The sequence below is a fragment of the Stereum hirsutum genome (genome assembly GCF_000264905.1).
Source record: "Stereum hirsutum FP-91666 SS1 unplaced genomic scaffold STEHIscaffold_9, whole genome shotgun sequence".
Classification (NCBI taxonomy): domain Eukaryota; kingdom Fungi; phylum Basidiomycota; class Agaricomycetes; order Russulales; family Stereaceae; genus Stereum; species Stereum hirsutum.
The window spans coordinates 1,458,973-1,477,942 of record NW_006763139.1 but is presented as its reverse complement, the minus strand read 5'-3'; the positions used below and the strand labels follow the sequence as shown (position 1 = coordinate 1,477,942).

Sequence of the window (18,970 nt, the reverse complement as noted above, 5' to 3'; positions counted from 1 at the left end):
CAAGCTGCTATTCACGCGATGTGAGGGTGTCCACCTCCGGACCATGGTCGGCGCATTGCCCGTGACGGTCGGAGGAAGAGCAACCTTAGACAGCGAGCCTGATCTCGACATGGATCCATTTCGCGCAGAATTATCGAGGAGACGTTGTTGATATGCGAATGGTGCGCCAGAGCCTTTGCTGGTGGGTGAGCCGGTAGAAGTGGAAGTGGACGCGAGGGGGTTTGGACGGTCCATGTTCGGAATCGTGAGAGGGTCGTGAAAGGTCGTAAATAGGATGCTCTAACGAGCGGTAGAGCAAGTAATTGAGGGCCCTTGATCTGTGTCAAAAGAATATTGTTGTAAGGGGAAGAGAGAGGCACGACGTGGGCAAGTCCAGGATTTCGAAGCACAAGTGCGCGACTGAGTCGAAGCCCGTGTCTCACATTTCCTTTTTGGGCCGCGTTAGATGTTCTCCCCCTGACCGTCAGCTGTTGCAGCTGGCAATGATGCAATGTCGAAATATAGGTAAAGCATCCAGCATATCAATGTGTGTGTGTAGTCTACAAAGCAGAAACGTATAACAGGAATATCATAGAAGATCATAAATCCACCCTGAAGGCATGTGGGCAGTAGAACCATCTCCGACGTCCAAGATCAGGAACGATGAACCTATTCACAATTTCGGCCTGACTTGACTCGTGGCGTTACCTCGCCGTCTCTCCCACTCAGCCTTCGCCAGATGTCTCAGATCGGTCTTCAGGATCTTGGCAGACGGAGTCCGTGCTACAACCGTCGACAATATAATGAGACAAGGACCGTTTTAAAAAAGGAAAATAGACAACTCACGCAATCTTTCGTCCTGGAGTACGATCATAACCGGCACGGCAAACTTGGCCAGCCTGCCGAGCGATGGCTGAATTATAATCGACGGAGTCATCAAAGGTCAAAATCCTCACCTCTTACTCGCACTCTCAATAACCTCCTCTTCTCGGACCTTGCCCTTGAAGGCCGGTTTCACACAAGCCACAACAGTCACCAATTCACCCAGCCTAGCATCCGGCACGCCCACCGCCGCTACCTCAAGTAACCTCTCGTCGGCCGAAACCGCATTCTCGACGCTCACAGAATCCTGTCGTATCAATCAATTCAGACTGTCAGCACCCAAAAGATAAACTATAGGGAGGGAGACGTGTCGACCACTTACGACGTTCTCCCCGCCTCGAATGATAAGGTCCTTGACTGATGGTAGGGAATATGTCAGAAATGAAGTCCGAGCAACTATGAACGAGGCAGAAAGCTACTCACTCCTGTCGCGGATGTAGAGGAAGCCTTCGTGGTCTAGGTAACCGATGTCTCCGGACCTCATCCATCCGTCTCGAGTGACAGCTTTCGCCGTTGCGGCTGGTGAGAATGACAGTGAGCTTTCTGACAACTCGACCGAAGGTTAAAATTGCACGGACTCACCAGGATCATTCCAGTAACACTTCATGACGTTCGGCCCCCGGCTGTAGTTTGATCAGCAAGTGTTGAAACGAAAGAACGACATGGAACGAGCTTACAGCCAAACTTCACCTAGTTCGCCTGGAAGAACAACTTTATCGCCCTTCACGACCAGAATATCGTTAACAGGCGACGCCCTCCCACTATATCATCACATCCGCCTTGTGAGCACATCGACAAGAATAAGAATTAATCAATCAACACGCACGCGCTTGTAGGTCTATAATCGTAATCCTCTCCCGCAAAGCCAACCGCCACGCTATTCGTCTCCGTCAGACCATATGCCTGGCTCCTAATGTTCCATTCAACGTCAACGCTCGCTAAAATACTCAAACAGATAGCTGGGCAAGGGAAGCAAGAGATCTGTCTGTACGTACGACATCGCCGCAGGGAAGGCCTCCCGTGCTCTTTTGGCAAGCCAGTCAGGCGCCGAAGCGCCACCGAATAGAAGGCCGTCGAGGGGATGGCCGGCGGCAGAGCTGTCTGCGAGATCGGAGACCATGGATGGAACGCTTTGAAAGGGAACCAAAGGATCAGCACTTGGTGGCTATACATATAAAACTAAATGAATGAATTCAATTTACCCTCCGGCCACTGCCACATTCTCGCGTTTGATGAGGCTGAAGGCGTTGTGAGCGTGGAAAGTAGGATGCATATGGGTGAAATCCTTACTTGGCCCCTGACAACGCCTGAAGATTAATGAATGTTTGGAACAATGAATGCGATGAACTTGCGCACCTTCATCCGTTACCCATCTTCGCATGAACACCAATTTCAGCCCTCGCAAGGTCCCGAGCATCTACGGAGAATATTCGGAGACCGTATCTAGTTGTCGAGGATGATTATGGAGAAGACGTACCGACATACTCGTCATTCCAGTAACGTGGAAAAGTGGGACGGAAATGAGAATAGCCTTCTGTGGACCAGGAATACCTAAATCTCGCGAATATGATTCGCCTTTCCGTAGTGATGCTAGCCGTGTCGACACCATGACCTGCAGATTAAATTAGTGAGCAACAGTAAATTGACAAGATGCGCCATAGAGCATGACCTACGTTAAGCACATTGGTCAAAAACTGGCGATGGGTGCTAAGTACTCCTTTGGGCAGTCCAGTCCTGATAAACCACAAGTCAGCAACCGAGCCGGAAAAACGATGACTACCGAACAATAATAAACGCACGTTCCGGAAGTAAAACATATGGCGGCGTTGTCCTCCGGTCCAAGAGCGGGCAGCTCGTGCAAGAAGGCATGCGTATCAACCGCTGGCTGTCCCTCTACCACCTGTGTCCAAAGGTCGAATCCTGCCCATTTCCCTTTCCCCTCCTGCTGCTCCCACACTAGAAACCCGACCGTCCCAGCTGACTTGGCGATCTCGTTTGTGAAAGGTTCGAGCATGTCTGCACGCTCTGGATCGGCAATGACGAGCTTGGCTTGGGTATTTGAGATGCAGTGTTTTGAAGGCTCTATTGGAAGCCACCTGTTCACATCATCAAGCCACAGTCTCTACGAATAGATAGAAATTGTAGAATATGGACTCACGCGTTCATAAAGACACATACAGCTCCAATCAACTGGGAGGCCCAAAACGTGGGCAGATATTCCGGAAAATTACGCGAACATATAATGATTCTGTCGCCCTTCTGAATATTATACCGAGCGCGGAGCATGGCCGCTATCACGATGGAGCGTTGGAACGCCTCGTTATAAGTCCGTCTGTGTTTCTCGAACACGATGTAGGTGGCGTCCTTGTATTCGGATGTGGCCCAAAGCCAAAAGTCGCGCAGAGAGGGCCACATATTTTTGTATACTCGCTGGACTTGGTCACCGACGAGCTTTGTTTCGATCTCGTGTAGCTCTCCAGGCCCGCATAGTATCCGATAACCTACACAGACGGTGGCAGGCACATAAGATATGTGGGTCACGGTGGGTCAAGGTCGACGAAGGACTCACATTCTTCGAACGATCGCTTTGGGACCCAGGTTGTCATATCAAGAACGTTGGAGTTGATGAGGGGAGAGACGGCGGTCGGATAGGGGAGATGGTGAGTGTAAAGAGGAAGGGAAGGCTGAAGAAAGGATCGTGTTTGAAGGCATTGAAAGTCACACGATGATGTAGAGGGCTAAGGTTCTACTGGAGATCGTCGGAGTCCGAGGACAAGGACAGAAGCGCATCAAGCTATTTACGAGAACCACCGCCGATAAGTATTTAAGTTACTCAATCGCACTCGTTGCAGTGTTCGCCTGGTGATCCCGCAGAGACGGCTTAGTCGGTGGCATTACCGCAAACACTGCAGAGATGGGGTTATAGACATACGAGATAGGCCAAGATAGTGTAAAATGAGGCCGGTCAGATGTTGCAGCGAGAGACAGGGAACATTTTGGCCCGCCGCGTTGCCGTTCCACAAAAGAACAACCCGAAACGAACACGAGGCGGAAGGAGAGGTACCAGGGACCCCGCACACCCCGCGTTGTCCCCGCGTGGGAATCGATCAACAACGCCCGCTGCAAAAGCGCGTCTTTGTCGCGTCGCGCGTTTCTTTCGGCCACAACGATGGCCCACTCTTCCAGATCGCTCGATAGTCTAGTATCAACACTCGTGCCTCAGGCAAGGAGAAATGAAGCCCTTAGGCGCGATTTGACCAAACATTGCGAAGAAATACTAAACAGGTCCGCTTTCACGACAAATCGCATCCGAAATTCACGCTCACATCCGCTTCAGCCACATCGGCACGAGTCGAGAAACAGATATCGGTCATCTTTCCGACCTCATCAAACGCCAGCGTCAGTAAACTGCTAGATCTCCTTTATGTCGACTCAAACATCTTGCGTGTATTGTCATCAGTCCTCCAAACACATCCCGATGGTGTTACTTCGCTCCAGTTCACGAATCTCTTGTCTAGATTGCTCGAGCAGGTACGTGCCACTTAACTCCTATATACGCCACACTCACATGTACACTTTCCTGTACAGCCCGTACTGTCTCGCAAGCATGCTTCTCTTCTCTTCCTTCAGACCCTCGCTTCTTCACCGCGAACCTCATCATTTACCTCCTCATTCCTGCCCGCACTCGCCCCGCCGCAACCCACCTCAACACGTTCCACTCCCGCTCCTTCACCCGCTGACACAATACCCAATTCACGACCACCACGAGGAAAGTCAAAGGCCCAACTGCTAAAAGATTACCGCGCGAAGACCGGTGCGCTCCGTCTACCAATCTTTATCCGACGTTATTCTCATATTGCCTGCTAGGCAGACCCCATCTATCCGAAGATCTTCTACTCCGTGACACATTATACTTGCTCCAAGGCATTTCCGGAAAGCATGTCCGATTTGCTCCAACCGATAATGACGAGCAAGAGATGAACCTCGTTTTTGTCGAAGACCCTGTACGTTTTATCACGATGACGTCCTACTCTTCACTAAAATATGCTCAACCCATCTAGCGATACATCATACCCCCTGCTACCCGAGCCCTTATTCACAGACTTTCCGAAGTTGGCCATCTATATACTCTCGTAGACACTTTCGTCCGAGATCGAGAAGGCAAGCCAGGGGTCGGCATGATAGAACAAAGTCTATGCCACCATCTACAGTCTCAGCTGACGGAATACTACCGCCTCATTGCTATTCTTGAGTCGCAGATGACATTATCGTCTAGAGGAAGCTCAGATGACAAGCATTCAAGAGGCTTGACCTCCTCGGACTCCGACGTCCGTGCAGAAGAGAGTGGGTTGACGCTCAGACGGCTAGATGTCTGGGTTAATGAGTGGCGACTGCGCATGAGGATGATGAGCGTTTGTGTTGAGGCCGCTCGGGGTTAGCCTCTCCCGCTTGCTGTGCTCCAAGTTCCCCTGGTCTAACTCAAGTCATACAGATACCAAGGGAGGAGCACTCGTCAACCTGATCCACGGCTACACCGAGAATGGAGACCCCTTCGTTCGGCACTTCACAGACCAACTACTCGAAGAAGTAATGAGCACGCTTCTCTCCTTCTATCCCCTTTTAAAACACCAATCATCTGACCGCACATTCTCAGGTCTCCAAGCCCTTCTTTGGCACCCTACATCGCTGGCTTTTCTCAGGCGAGCTCTACGATCCCTATTCCGAGTTCTTTGTCTCCATAGATCCCGAGCTCGCACATTTGCAATACCTTCACCCGTCCGTCCAACCTGGCGGACCTACGTCTTTGTCCGGTGACGGAGGCTTCGGGGGTCTGGGGGGAGATAACGAGGACTTGTTGGGGGAGAACCAGACTGGCCGGGCCTTGTGGGAAACGAAGCACCAGTTTCGGAAAGAAATGCTTCCGACGTTCGTCGACGAGGAGTTTGGCAAGATGGTGCGTATTATACCGTCCGGTTGTGCTTTGTGCTCCTTGCATGCATACCGACCCGGCTGTCAGGAGTGATAGACGTTCTGCAGATAGATTGACTGACAGAGTGATTGATTTGGGCGTTGAATGGTTTAGATATTCTCCACGGGGAAAAGCTTGAACTTTATTCGCTATAGCTGCCATGATAGCGATTGGGTCGCCACTCGGGAGAAATTGAGCAATACCGGCGGTAGTGAGTCCACTTCGTCCCTGTATGGCGTAGACATTTGAGGCTAATGCTTAAGTGGAATGTGCGATTAGCCCTCCAGTACAGTGATATCTCCGGCTTGGAGCGGTCCATTCATGCCGCCTATAGAATAGCGAGTCATCGGCTTTTTGACGTGTTCTTTGAGAAGTTTAAGCTCCTGGATCATTTGAAGGCGTTGAAGAACTATCTTCTGCTTGGCCATGGCGATTTTGTCGACCAGTTGATGGAGGCTTTAGGGTGAGCTTCGATATCTTCCTCTTACAGGCTTTCTGGTCTCACTTGGATCCCTGTGTAGGCCAAATTTGTCGAGACCAGCAAACGCACTTCATCGACACAGTCTCACAGCAACCTTAGAGACTGCAATACGTTCTTCAAACGCGCAGGACGATCCACCAGATGTGTTGCGACGATTAGATTGTCGTATGCTGGAATACACGCATGGGGAGATCGGATGGGAAGTGTTCACGTTAGAGTATAAGGTGGATGCGCCTATCGATACTGTGCTCGACCCGCCGGCCATGATCGATTACACGAAGCTGTTCAAGTTTATGTGGCAGATGAAGCGGGTGGGCTTGTCGCTTACTAAAGGATGGATGAGGGTGGCGAGTGGAACGAAGATATTCATACATGTACCTGGTGAGCTTTCTTCGCCAGTGTCATCTGCCTCTATCGCTCGCTAGATCCCATACGCGGACTTTGACTGACTGTTTCATTTTCACCAGAGCTTGAACAAGAATGGCATCGGATCAGAATCGTCGTAGCAGAGATGGTGCACTTCATACGCTCACTTGAAGCCCAGTGCCACCTCGAAATCATCGAGCGATCCTGGCAGGAACTCATCGATTTCATTAACCGCAAGGAGAAAGGAGACTTGGATGACCTCATTGCCGCGCATCGGAAGCACCTGGACAGGATGGTGAAGAAGATCCTGATGATCGATGCACGGTCGCGTAAGGAGGTACGTGCCTTCGTTATTGTTTCGTTGACGTTAGTTTCATTGAGGTTAACGATGTTCGTATATACGATATGGGTGGTCATTTATTTTAAGGGGGTTCTTCTCAATATGGTACAGGAGGTGTTCACGATCATACTGCAGTTCCGCGAAGCCACGGTAAATTTTTTTCTGTCATTTTCCCACCGTGAACATCTTGAATTGATGATGTACCTCTGCCAGGACAACTTCTATAACCACTGTCTCAGCGAATCCGCTCGCCGAGATACCGAACGCGATACTCATCGCGTAAGCTTCCCTTCCCTTCCTTCCTACCGTGTCATACCAACCTGGCTGACACTCAACCTCCTGATGCAGGGCGTCTTCACAGGCCACGCCCGTCTGAGTTCGACCCAAGTCCCCGCAAGCCTGCAACAAGTCAAAGAATACGGCGCAGCGTTCTCGGAGCGTATGTACACGATCGTGCATCAGCTTGCGGGTCATTCGGATCTGGACGTCCGGTTCTTGGGTACGAGGATGTCGTTTTCTGATTATTATCGGTCGAAGAGGGATAATAATTCGTCGAAGGCGTGATGCTTTCTTCGCGGACCCCTTTTGGCTTTTTGCTCTTTGCTTTTTCCTTGATGTTATTTTTATTCGGTTTGGATTATGAGATGAGGAGTGCCAGGACGAGTCGTGAATGAAAGCGAATAGGCGAGAGTGTTTGATTGCTTTCCACGGTGTGATAGTTAGATATATGGAACCATTACATGCGGTAAGATCGTGGTACCGGTGCGTATGTATCATTACGATCGTCACAGTCATTACGGTATGCATCTGGTAGTGGTATGGATACAAAATAGCAAATGGGTAAAGGACAGTAGTCACAGTACTGGGAGACAGGTACGGGTAAATTCCGAAAGATCTACACGTTTCGTCGATATATCGATATTGGCGGAGGATCGCAGCATAAGCATCAGAGCTTTGACGACTTGGGCGCCCTGTAAAGCCGCAGCGCGAGCGAGCTGCAGATCACAGAAACAGACCTAGATACGTAGAACGCCGCTCGCGTTAGCTTCTCTTCCCGACTTCTTCACTTCTCACAGTGGTAAGGGGTCGAACAAAGTGATAGAAGAGAAGGGGGGATCACAAATTCAATCGGCAAAAAGAGGAGGACTTACGACAAAGCCATAGCAAGCGAGCCCCATACAGGATCGAGCCTCGCATGCCCAGCTGGATATATTACTCCAGCGGCGATAGGCAGCGCGGCAAGATTGTACATCAAGGCCCAGAGAAAATTGAACTTAACGCGGCGGAAGACGGTGCGGGAGAGGTCGACGAGGGTGAGGAGGCTTGATAAGTCCGAGGAGACGAGGATAAAGGACGCGCTTGACAATGCTACGTCGCCTAGAATAGAAAATAGGGATGTGATGCGGTTGTTAGTAACTCGTTATGACTCTATAATGTCGGGTTAGTCCATGTCATGGACATCGTGAACCATCCATTGGCTGCTAGGATGTCCCCAGGGGTTCAAGTTTCACGGTGATGGGGCAGGAGGTGGTTGTGAAGGGAATGACGGCAAAATCGGAACTAAAACTCACTTCCTGAACCAATGGCGATAGCAATATCCGCGGAAGCAAGGGCCTATGAGGAAACGGTCAGCTTTCACCGTAGGAAGAGTTATGAGTTGCAAGTACAGGAGGATGGGATGATAGGAGATGGCGGATAGTGGTGGGTGTGGGTATGTACATGGACCAATGGACTTACAGGTGCATCGTTGATTCCGTCCCCTACCATAGCAACGATACAGCGCTCATTCAACCTCTTCCCAAACAGCCCTCTCCATTTCTTGATCGCCTTCTTTCGGCCTTCTGACTGAAGCCAAGTGATTTTCTCCGCCTATGAATAATGGTTGACGAGGGCTTGTCAGCGATGCAGGCGGAAAGGGGCGGGAGAAGGACTTCTACCTTTTCGTGAGGCAGGACCCCGGCAATAACATTCGTCTGTGGGATACCGACCATTTTGGCTATAGCCCGCGCGGTGGTAGTATTGTCCCCAGAGATCATCCACGTGTCTACACCTTGCTTTTGGAGACGAGAAACCACATCCTTCGCGTTCGGTCGGAGAGGATCAGAGATTGCAAACATTGCAACGATGGTGAACGATGGCGAGGCCTCTGTCTCTGCCTGGATGGCTAGCAGAACAACGCTCTTTCCTTCTACCTTCCACGCCTCCAGACGTTCCACCATAGATGCCTCATCACCATCGTTGGGCTCTCTAGAAACCATCGCCCCATTCTCCTCCATCCACTTCTCGTTCCCGATGATAGCGACGCACTTCGTCTCCTCGAACCGAGCCTTTAAACCCCTCCCAGGTTTCTCCTCAAACTTACTCCCAGCCACATGAACTGCACCATTTTCGTCACAATGCTGTCGAATGGCGGTCGCGAGCGGGTGCGTGCTCGCCGACTCGATCTCCGCGGCAATTCCAAGGACGACCTTGCGCTCCAGATCTCTGACGCGAGCGTTAGAGCTATTGGATAGGTCGTCGATGAACTCGACGTCCGTGACACGAGGCTCCCCTCCCTCAGTCAAAGTTCCCGTCTTGTCAAAGACGATCACATCGAGCTGAGCGGCTTCTTGGAAGGCTTCACCGCCACCACGGACGAGGATACCAAATTGGGCCGCTAGACCTGAACCGACGAGCAGTGCGGTTGGAGCCGCGAGACCTATATCATCTCATTTATCAGCGGGTTGTTCTAAGTTCATGATCCATGATGAAGCTCACCGATGCCACAAGGGCAAGCCACGACGAAGACCGCAATGGCGAATTCGAGCGACCATACGGCTGTATCGGTTGGCACGAGCAATCATCAGTAATATAGAGGAGATGAAAACTAAGAAATACTTACGCCACCCGCCCGTCGGTTTATCCAAGTAATCGCTCGGCAGAGCCCCACCGAGACCAAGTCCAAGCCAAATCACCCAGGTCAGGATCGCGAGTAAGGTGACAACGGGGACGAAGTATCCCGTCAAGTGATCCGCTAGTCTTTCTATAGGAGCGCGTTTCGTCTGTCCGTCGCGTACGACCCTGACGACTTGATCCAACCTATTCAAAACCAAGTATAAAACACGAAATCAGCGAAAGAAATATCATGACTACTATTCGATTAGTGTCGCAGGACGAGAGGCTTACATAGTCTCCCCACCAACAGCCTCGACTCTCACATCCACAACCCCATTCACGTTCAACGTGCCAAGAAATACTTCATCGCCCACTGCCTTCCTGATAGGCCTCGACTCCCCCGTCAACGAGCTCTCATTGAACGTACTCTCACCCTCGACGACCCTCCCATCCGCCGGCGGCGTTGCTCCGTTCTGAACCCGCACTACGTCGCCGATTTCGAGCAAGTCTACGGGAACTTTGATGACTTTGAGGCCTGGCTTGACGGGAGCGAGGGAGGAGTCTGACGAGTTGTTTGTGTGGAGGAGACCCTTCTCGAGGTCGGAGTCGTTGGGATGGGAGTCTTTTGCTGTGGAGGTTGAGGTGGGAGGTAATGAGGCAGGGACCTCTGATAAGGGGACAAGAAGATAGGCTTGTGAGGGGCGTAGGTTGCCTAGGCTTGTGATGGCGTCGGAGGTGCGGCCTTTGCTGTAAGCTTCCAGGTAGCGGCCTGTTTGGGATGGTAAAATATTGGTCAGATGATACCGATAGTTTTATGAGACTTATTTGCATGATCGAACTTACCGATGAGCAGGAACATGGTCAGAAAGACAACCGAGTCAAAGTAGGTCGTTGTGTCGCCCATGCCATCCGGTGAAGCTTCCTGCGAGGCTGCCAGTCCCAGAAGTGCGATGGACGAGAAATACGCCACAGAGACACCGGAGGAGACCTACACACCGTTTCGAAGACAATTAGCACTATTGAAGAATATCCAAGATGGTAAAGTGAACCCACCAAGAGGTTCATACTCCCAAACCTAACAAACCTCTTCCACACCGGTGTCTTACTTCCCCTGCGCCACAACGCCCTCAGCTCCTTCAAGCTCCTCCTATGAAACGTCCCCGTACTGCCAAACATCACCGGAGTCGCCAAGAAGAATAAACTCCACTGGATCCTGCTCGTGTTGCCGGTCCACATCGGTTCCATGAGAAAGGCTTTCGTGGGGTTGGAGGAGGGTACGAGACTCATGAACACCACGCCGATGATGAAGGTGGGGATAGCGACGAGGACGGAGAACAAGAGACGGATGAGCATGTGGCGCTGTTCGCGAATGATCATAGCGCGGCCGCGTTCCTCGAGGGAGGGAGGTTTGTAAATTGAGACGGTGAAGCAGGACGAGGGTGTGGCGGTGGCAGGTACGGCGGAGGGTGGCTGGGAGAGGTTTTTACAAGAGGAGATAGCGGAGATTATATGACGGATGGTGAATGAGGGTGGCGACGGGTCGTATGAGATTCTGAGGATGGGATCGGTGTGGTCTATGATTGGCTTCTCGATGCGCACACGGTTACCGAATTTCTCTAATGCTGCCATGACTTTGGCCGGACAGTGACTGGATGCAAAGAATGACAAGGGTCGGCCTGATAATCTACGGAGGATCGAAATGGTGATACTCACTGGCAAAACATTCCATCGACCTGGAGAGAGACGATACGAGTAGAGCTCTGCGTCTTGGGACCCATTCTCGAAGACGACTTCTTTACTGGCTCCACACTTGTGACAGTGGCGTCGTACCCCGCATCCTCAATGACCTCGACTACTGCATCTATTACCTTTTTGTGCTGAACCACCACAGAGGCAGAGTTGCCCAGAAGATTGACATTGACATCCTCGACGTCGTCCAATTCAGAGACGAGGCGTGTAATAGTGGACGAACAGCTGGCACAGGTCATACCCTGGATGGATAGTAAGACCGTGTACGGACCGTTCTCACCCTCCTCGCCACTACTTTCTGGCTGGATGGGCCGCAAGTCAACGATATCGGCCTCATAGCCGATGTCCTCTACTGCTTCGACTACAGTACCAGAAAGGTCCCGGTTCGACAGAGTAAGCGTCGCAGAGTTAGACAGTAAAGAGACCGAAACATCGGAAACGCCAGGAAGTTCGGACAAGGTCTGGGTGATCGTAGAACTGCACGACTAAAAATAATAGAAGGGTAGTGAGCATATTTGTGGGTGCTGAGGTAAAAGCTTATATGAATAGAAATAGTCTGTAAGACCGAGGAACTTACTGCGCATGTCATGCCACCGACAGAAAGGGTGAGGTGAAATGGCTGGGATTCCTCGGTGCTAGTGGGGATGGCGATGTGCTGGGGTTCGCTATGTTTCTCCGGTGACGAGCTGGCAAGCGAGTCTTGGGACCCACCATGGGCGTGCTTCCCCTCGAGGTCGTTACGGCACATATAACATTGGTCAACATGTTTTTGACGCCGACCGGACAAGAGGGAAGAAGTGAATGAACTATCGGGAAGACGGGAGGGTCCTGCGAGAGGCGTGCTGGCGATGTCGAATCCCGCGTCCTCAATCTCGTTCTTGATCAACCGTGGCGAGAGGTCCTTGGAGTGGGCGACGGTGACAGATTGAGAGACGACGGAGACATGGATAGAAGTAGGCGCTGGACGAAGGGAGGAGAGGGTCTCCTCGATCGTATGCACACAGCTAGATGGCTGAGATTCAGTCATATTCCATCGAGTGGAATAGAGTGCCTCTTACCTGCTACAGTGAAGGTTAGAGACGAAGAGAGTCGTGACGACGTTTCCGCTGGTATCCATGGTGGTGTGGAGGGAGTCAACGAAGTCCGACGAAACGAGACGACGAGCTTTAAGTGAAAACGGGGCGGCCATGTTTGGTTCTGGTGTTTCCTTGCCGTAATTAGCGTGAAAGCGGATTGTACTCGGTGATGAATGTTCGGCTGAAGTGGCCACAGGTTTACGTTCTACGCAAAGACGGTGAAGCAGGGAGACGGCTTTTAAAGGAAACAAAAACGCCCGTCATTGGTTGGAGCACAAATCGCGCAAGTCGATCACTCATCACTGACTAAATTCTTATCTAATCTCGAGGCAATTGTGCGCGCCAACGAGATGGCTCCCCACGCTCTGATGCGGCGTTGACGTCGACAGTGACACAGGTTGACACCGATGCCGATTCTCGAGTTTGCACGCCATAATGTCCACCTATTGAAGCTAACCATGAGCACACCAGATTCATAGGACATCAACTGGTCTCCTGTGCCTCGACAAGCACTCTCACCATTTTCCTTCCACCAAGTAAAAGTGCTTTGGGGATTCGAAATCGGTTGCACTGCCCGGCGTTTGGGAGCTCTACCGCACGGTGCGTCATGACCATATGTTGACTTTCATGTTTAGCCTTTGTACATAGTGGGTCCCCAGTGCGCCCATCATCAAGCCGGAGGAAGTCTTGACCTTTATGAATCCCGGTTTTAAACACCTATGCATCACACTTTTTTTAGTGAAGTGGATGATTATTTTCTGATTGCTACGAGCAATAATGCGAAAGACAAATCTATTGAAGGGATAGTTGTTTGGACATCAGGTTTGTGCTGTCTTTGGTACGCCCGATCCATTCCGATTGCGCTCTCCCGATGGTATGAATGACGCACGTTTTAGTCCATGATCCCCCACGAGCTTTGCTGGTACCAGCACAACCTTTCTCTGAGCTACATTAGCCACACCCACCCAACATCATATCTAAGGATGGCCCAGTGCCCGGTATACACTGCACTCACCAGTTTGTTTGGTTTGTGCTAAGTGCATGGATACACAGGGCGCGAAGATGTGATTACAAAGGCTAAATCCTGCAAGTCTCCTTAGACGGGTGCACATGCACACGAGATGCAGCGCTAGCAAAAGTCTAGCAACATCGGCACTCTCTGTGATGGAAGACCATACTCCATTTCTCCGACCCCTCTCGTGATCTATCATCCCATCTTCTCTGATTCTTCTCTCAGTCCGCCCGTGACATGTCCGATGTCTCTCCGCTGACCAAGGAAGAGGTCGAGGCCGCTTACAGCTTTATATCCTGTGAATATAAATCTTACGAGAATGAAAGCGAGCGTCAGGCAGAGTTGGAAGGAGTTATCGAGTCGATGTTCCCTGTTTGTGGAGTCATCCTTCGGGAAACCACCCTTCTTTTAGGAGGTGCGATGGTCGTGGATTTCGATTGGGCCGGGAAGGAGGGAGAGGCGAGGTATCCGGCGACTATGAACAAGCGATATCAACTGGCCTGAGGATGCGAATCCATTTGGATTGACCACGCACGACCACGACCCTGACATGTTGAAGAAGTTTGAGGATGAGGTGGACAGGGAGGAGTGGAGATCATGTCAACCGGAATTGAACAGATGTCTGTTATCTCGCCCCTTCTCGTGTATTTTTCTCTTGTACTTTGTGTCAAGCTGTGATATCATGTAGCTTACTCGATTTTCTCTAGCCTACTACTTTTCGACCAGTCATTTCTGCCGTCGTCCGTACAGTGAACGAGCTGCAATTTCAAAGCTGCGAGACAGCAATATTTATCTAATCTCGAGGCAATTGTGCGCGCCAACAGTTGGGCATCGGCTCCTCGGCCACCCCATGTTTTCGGGACTTGGCACGGCAAAGTCCACTCTCGACTTTGTGTTTCATTCGGTTTCTGGCCATCGGAACGTCTTTCACTCTGTCCGCTTTCATTCTATCTTCGCTTTGCTCTTCGACATGGCGAACATCCACCGCGATGGCAGACAATCCCGTTTCTCTCTTCTCCAGTCCCCAGATAGAAATCCCGCTCGCTCTAGCTCACGCCTCACCGAGCGGTCATCAACCCCTTCTCCTACCGGCTCACATTCCGACTTGCTCTATGTCTCCGAACAAATACGGACACCCATAATCCTCGGAGTTTGTGCCATGGATATAAAAGCGAGGTCAAAAGCGATGCGAGAGATTCTAACTCGCCTCGTCGAGCGTGCACGCGGCGGAGTGGAAGTAAAGGTTTTCGGGGATAAGGTCATTCTCGACGAAGGTGTGCTCCTTCCTCCTTTGTTACAAAAACCTAATAAGCTCACAACCGATTTACGCATACCAAAAGACGTTGAGAGCTGGCCAAGATGTGATGTCCTTATCTCGTTCTTCTCTACCGACTTCCCGCTAGACAAAGCTATCTCCTATGTCAAGCTGCGAAACCCACACTGTATCAATGACCTGATTCCCCAAGCACTCCTCTGGGACCGTCGCCTCGTCGGTCAAGTCCTCGATCACCTCAAGGTCCCTACACCCTCACGGCTTGAAGTCTCTCGTGACGGCGGCCCAAAGGTTGATAAGGAGCTCAAGGAGTACATGAAGAAAAAGCTCGGTATCGACCTCGGCACGTTCCAGGTGACGCCCGAGGTCGTATTGCGTGAAGACGGAGACGCGATCGTCGTCGATGGCAAGGTCCTAGAGAAGCCATTTGTGGAGAAGCCTGTGAGCGGCGAGGACCATAACGTGTACATTTACTTCAAAGGGGGAGGGGGAAGACGGCTGTTCAGAAAGGTGAGCCCATGACGTTATTGATCTATCCCCATTCGTAGCGCGTTTTATTTAGGCTTTGAATGCGGTTCGATTGTCCAGGTCGGGAATAAGAGCAGTGAATTAGACCCAACGCTGACCGAACCGCGAACGGACGGCTCGTATATTTACGAAGAGTTCATCGACGTTGATAACTCTGAAGACATAAAGGTCTATACCGTCGGCAGAGAATACACTCATGCGGAGACCCGCAAGTCTCCTGTCGTGGATGGAGTCGTGCGACGCAATACGGAGGGCAAGGAGATCCGGTCCGTAAACATCTCCTCGTCCACTCCTCTCTCCAAAACCAAAACATACGATAGCTAAACTCGGAGGGCACTGAAAGATTCATCACTCACCTCAGCGACGAGGAAAAGTCGTGGGCCGCCAAGATATGCGAAGGGTTTGGTCAGAGGGTGTGTGGCTTTGACATGTTGCGCTGCGATAACGGGACGCGCAGCCAGGTGATCGACGTGAATGGATGGAGTTTCGTCAAAGGGAACGAGTCCTATTATGGTGCGTGTCCCGTGTCCCACGTTCTCGTCCTCTTGCGTCACTGCATCTCACCGCATTCGCGTCCTCTTTGCTTGCTCTCTTCTCTGCCCTGCTTTGACCCCACTCCACTCCAAAAATCCAACTTCAATGTCTTCTTCATACAACTCATCATCCTCCTCATATAACCTCCCGTCCTGGCTCGCAGATAAAGCCGCAGAAATTCTCTCTACGCTGTGTGGTAGAGTGTCCGCATCGCCAGATAGGTCGCTCGTTGCCGCCGAATCGCCACTTCCAGAATCGTCTACCTGGCTGCTCAAAGCGAACGTCACCGTCTTCCGACACGCCGACCGCACGCCGAAACAAAAGCTCAAATTCAACTTCCCCATCGGCGAGATATGGACACAACCCTTCGTCCGTCTCCTCAATGGTGAGAGAGAGGAGATCATCCTGCGAGAGCAGGAGCAACTGAGGTGGATTGCCGGCGCCGTCGAGGAGGCGAAGAGTCTCGGTGCGGACGGGGAGGATCTGACGAAGCTGACGCTGTTGAATACCGCACTGTTCAGTAAGATAGAATTGCCGGGTACGAAGGCGCAGTTGAAGCCGGTGTACTCGAAGAAGCAGGCGGGTCAGGAGAGGAAATTGACGAAATTGACGCTCGTGTTCAAGTGGGGAGGCGAGTTCACGCACTCTGCGAGATATCAGTCGAGGGATCTCGGAGAGAATATGAAAAAGGATATTTCGATTATGAGTGAGTTTCCTTTTTCCCATTTGGCAGGATATGACCCGGTCGTTCACGGGGCTGACGAACGTGTGTCGTGTGTGCGATGTGGTTGGATAGACAAGGAGGCGCTAAGCAACGTAAAGGTATGTCTCTGATTTCTCCCCTGATTAGGCGCAAATTATCATCCATCGTCAAGTCGCGCGTTTACGTTCCATTGCTCATCCTTGTCCTCTTTCGTAGATATTCACCTCCTCCGAGCGCAGAGTGATCGCCTCCGCAGAAATATTCGCAGCCGCTCTCCTCGACAACCCCCCAGCGAACTATTCCGCCAATTCGACACCAAGTTCGAGATCCTCTAACGATGGTTACCGCGACTCGAAACCTCCCACACCACCACGAGAACCACTGAAGCTCATTGTGCGCAAGGACCTGCTCGATGATTCGAATGCTGCCAAAGACTTGATGGATGATGTCAAGAAGCGGCTGAAGATCCTTCTGCGGCCTGGAGAGCCGGAGAAGAGGCCTGAGCTGACGTGGCCAAAGAGTATGAAGAAAGAGCCTGTAGAGGTTGTCAGGGTGAGCGCTTTCGTTCCCTAATTTACTGCTGAAAGTGCCGCTTTTTTGCTCATTATGTATCCAGGAGGTTATCGAGCTACTGAGCTCTTTCCGGGATACTATGCGGAAGAATTTCGAGTTGTTCGACGTGGACAAGATCCAAGAACGATGGTACGTCCTGGACCGATCATATACTTCCACCACACATTTACTTCCGTCACATATTTGCTTCCGTCGACTTCCCCGTCCCCGTTTCTCCACTCGTCGACCATAATCTGACCTCTGCTTCCTCTCCTCTTCAGGTGCTGCGGCGACGAACCTTGGCTTTTCCGAGAACGCTGGGAAAAACTCTTTGAAGACTTCTGCGACGTCAAACCCGAAAAATTCGACCCATCCCGCGTCTCTGAGTTATATGACACTATCAAGTACTGCGCGCTTCACCACCGTGCATTCCTGTTCGCGATTTTCGACGAGAAGTCGTCGAAGGATCATGTGCAGCAGCAGGATCGGAAACTGCATGAGCTCTATGGGAGGGCGAAAGCGCTTTTTGATCTTGTGGCACCACAGGAGTATGGGATCGATCCGGATGAGAAGTGCGTTTTTGTCCACTCTTTCTGACAATCTCTGTGTGTTCTTAACTGATTGGCCTTGTTCGCTTTCGCTTTCTCGTATGAAGAGAGGAGATCGGCGTGCTTACGTCGCTTCCACTCCTGCGGAATGTGGTCGACGATCTCGAGAATGCAAGGAATAACGGCGGGAGCTCCCTGACGTGCTATTTCACGAAGGAGAGTCATATACATACGCTCGTCAATCTCGTCCTACTATCCGGTCTGCCAATCGCGAACCGGAGGATACCTGAGCTTGATTATGCTGTGCGTGCATCCTCTTCCTCTTTCGCGTGCTGACATGACTTGCTAATGGTCTGTTGCCTTGGTGTATATATTTTCTATAGTCGCATATCACGTATGTCATCCCCATTTTTGTTAAATGAAGCAGGGCTGACATTCGTTTATGTAGGTTCGAGCTCTACGAGCGCAACCATGGCCGCGGAAAATCCGACAAGGAATATTCCATCAAGCTCTCGCTTAGCGAAGGCGCACACTCATCCAACGTCCTTGACTCTGCGCTCGATGCAAGACATTCACTCAACGTGCAGCCGAGACGGTATGTTCTCGTCTTTCTCTTTTTCTCACTGTCTTCTGCACGAGGCAGACTCTATTCTTCGCGTTATACCTGTGATCCGCACGACTCGTTGACTGACTGATCCACCTATGTGCTTTCGTCTATCCAGGAAACTCACACAGCACCTACCGTACAGCCTTGTCATCTCGAAGTTGTCAAAACATTTCGGTAGACAGATCGAAGTTCGTCCTTTTTCTTTCGATAATACCCTCAAGCCTCCTCTTTGCTTCATACGAAGTAATGTACTCATCTGTCTGCGTTGTTGTTATGTCATTTGTAGATGGATGACGATGCGGCGGCGCCGGAGGTTATTGAGGCACTCAGCACGCCTGTGGCCAACGAGAGTAGCAAGGATTTCCCTTGATCCATCAGACTTGAAGCACATCAGTAGAAGTATAGATTCTCAAGACTTTAGAGATTGACCACTTTCTGCTCCGCTCCTCATCGCCTTGACGCTCCGACCCGAGCTCATTTACTCTACGGATTACAGT

General features: G+C 51.2%; 4 protein-coding genes across 4 annotated transcripts; 2 read left to right on the top strand and 2 right to left on the bottom strand.

Moving 5' to 3' along the window:
• Window positions 1–506: 506 nt before the first annotated feature.
• Window positions 507–3,505, bottom strand: STEHIDRAFT_122503 (acetyl-CoA synthetase-like protein). The gene is made up of 17 exons (XM_007305569.1): window positions 3,431–3,505; window positions 3,020–3,362; window positions 2,661–2,957; window positions 2,535–2,595; window positions 2,339–2,473; window positions 2,218–2,278; window positions 2,152–2,158; window positions 2,064–2,099; window positions 1,857–1,991; window positions 1,688–1,771; window positions 1,539–1,622; window positions 1,444–1,484; window positions 1,285–1,380; window positions 1,184–1,218; window positions 936–1,108; window positions 826–878; window positions 507–762 (listed from the first exon to the last, which is right to left on the bottom strand). Exons 1-17 carry the CDS (start codon window positions 3,465–3,467, stop codon window positions 653–655), a joined length of 1,788 nt encoding a protein of 595 aa, XP_007305631.1. The 5' UTR covers window positions 3,468–3,505; the 3' UTR covers window positions 507–652.
• A 525-nt stretch (window positions 3,506–4,030) lies between these two features.
• On the top strand, window positions 4,031–7,581 carry STEHIDRAFT_59771 (gamma-tubulin complex DGRIP91/SPC98 component; the record flags this gene model as incomplete). The annotated part of the gene is made up of 15 exons (XM_007305167.1): window positions 4,031–4,146; window positions 4,199–4,260; window positions 4,322–4,392; window positions 4,450–4,675; window positions 4,729–4,865; window positions 4,923–5,295; window positions 5,354–5,448; window positions 5,516–5,815; window positions 5,945–6,041; window positions 6,110–6,293; window positions 6,352–6,692; window positions 6,779–7,014; window positions 7,105–7,167; window positions 7,231–7,296; window positions 7,366–7,581. The coding sequence occupies 15 exons, from the start codon at window positions 4,031–4,033 to the stop codon at window positions 7,579–7,581; spliced, it is 2,583 nt and encodes an 860-aa protein (XP_007305229.1).
• Window positions 7,582–7,963: 382 nt separating this feature from the next.
• Window positions 7,964–12,829, bottom strand: STEHIDRAFT_132152 (heavy metal translocatin; the record flags this gene model as incomplete). Its single annotated transcript, XM_007305568.1, has 13 exons — window positions 7,964–8,033; window positions 8,169–8,394; window positions 8,589–8,631; window positions 8,755–8,886; window positions 8,955–9,715; window positions 9,775–9,834; window positions 9,899–10,095; window positions 10,183–10,660; window positions 10,735–10,879; window positions 10,945–11,539; window positions 11,605–12,125; window positions 12,218–12,644; window positions 12,699–12,829. 13 exons carry the CDS (start codon window positions 12,827–12,829, stop codon window positions 7,964–7,966), a joined length of 3,786 nt encoding a protein of 1,261 aa, XP_007305630.1.
• Window positions 12,830–14,887: 2,058 nt separating this feature from the next.
• On the top strand, window positions 14,888–18,843 carry STEHIDRAFT_132151 (cortical actin cytoskeleton protein asp1; the record flags this gene model as incomplete). Its single annotated transcript, XM_007305567.1, has 13 exons — window positions 14,888–15,002; window positions 15,069–15,511; window positions 15,590–15,795; window positions 15,873–16,042; window positions 16,227–16,769; window positions 16,860–16,885; window positions 16,983–17,318; window positions 17,383–17,468; window positions 17,600–17,890; window positions 17,974–18,169; window positions 18,322–18,461; window positions 18,589–18,661; window positions 18,760–18,843. 13 exons carry the CDS (start codon window positions 14,888–14,890, stop codon window positions 18,841–18,843), a joined length of 2,709 nt encoding a protein of 902 aa, XP_007305629.1.
• Between the last annotated feature and the right edge of the window lie 127 nt (window positions 18,844–18,970).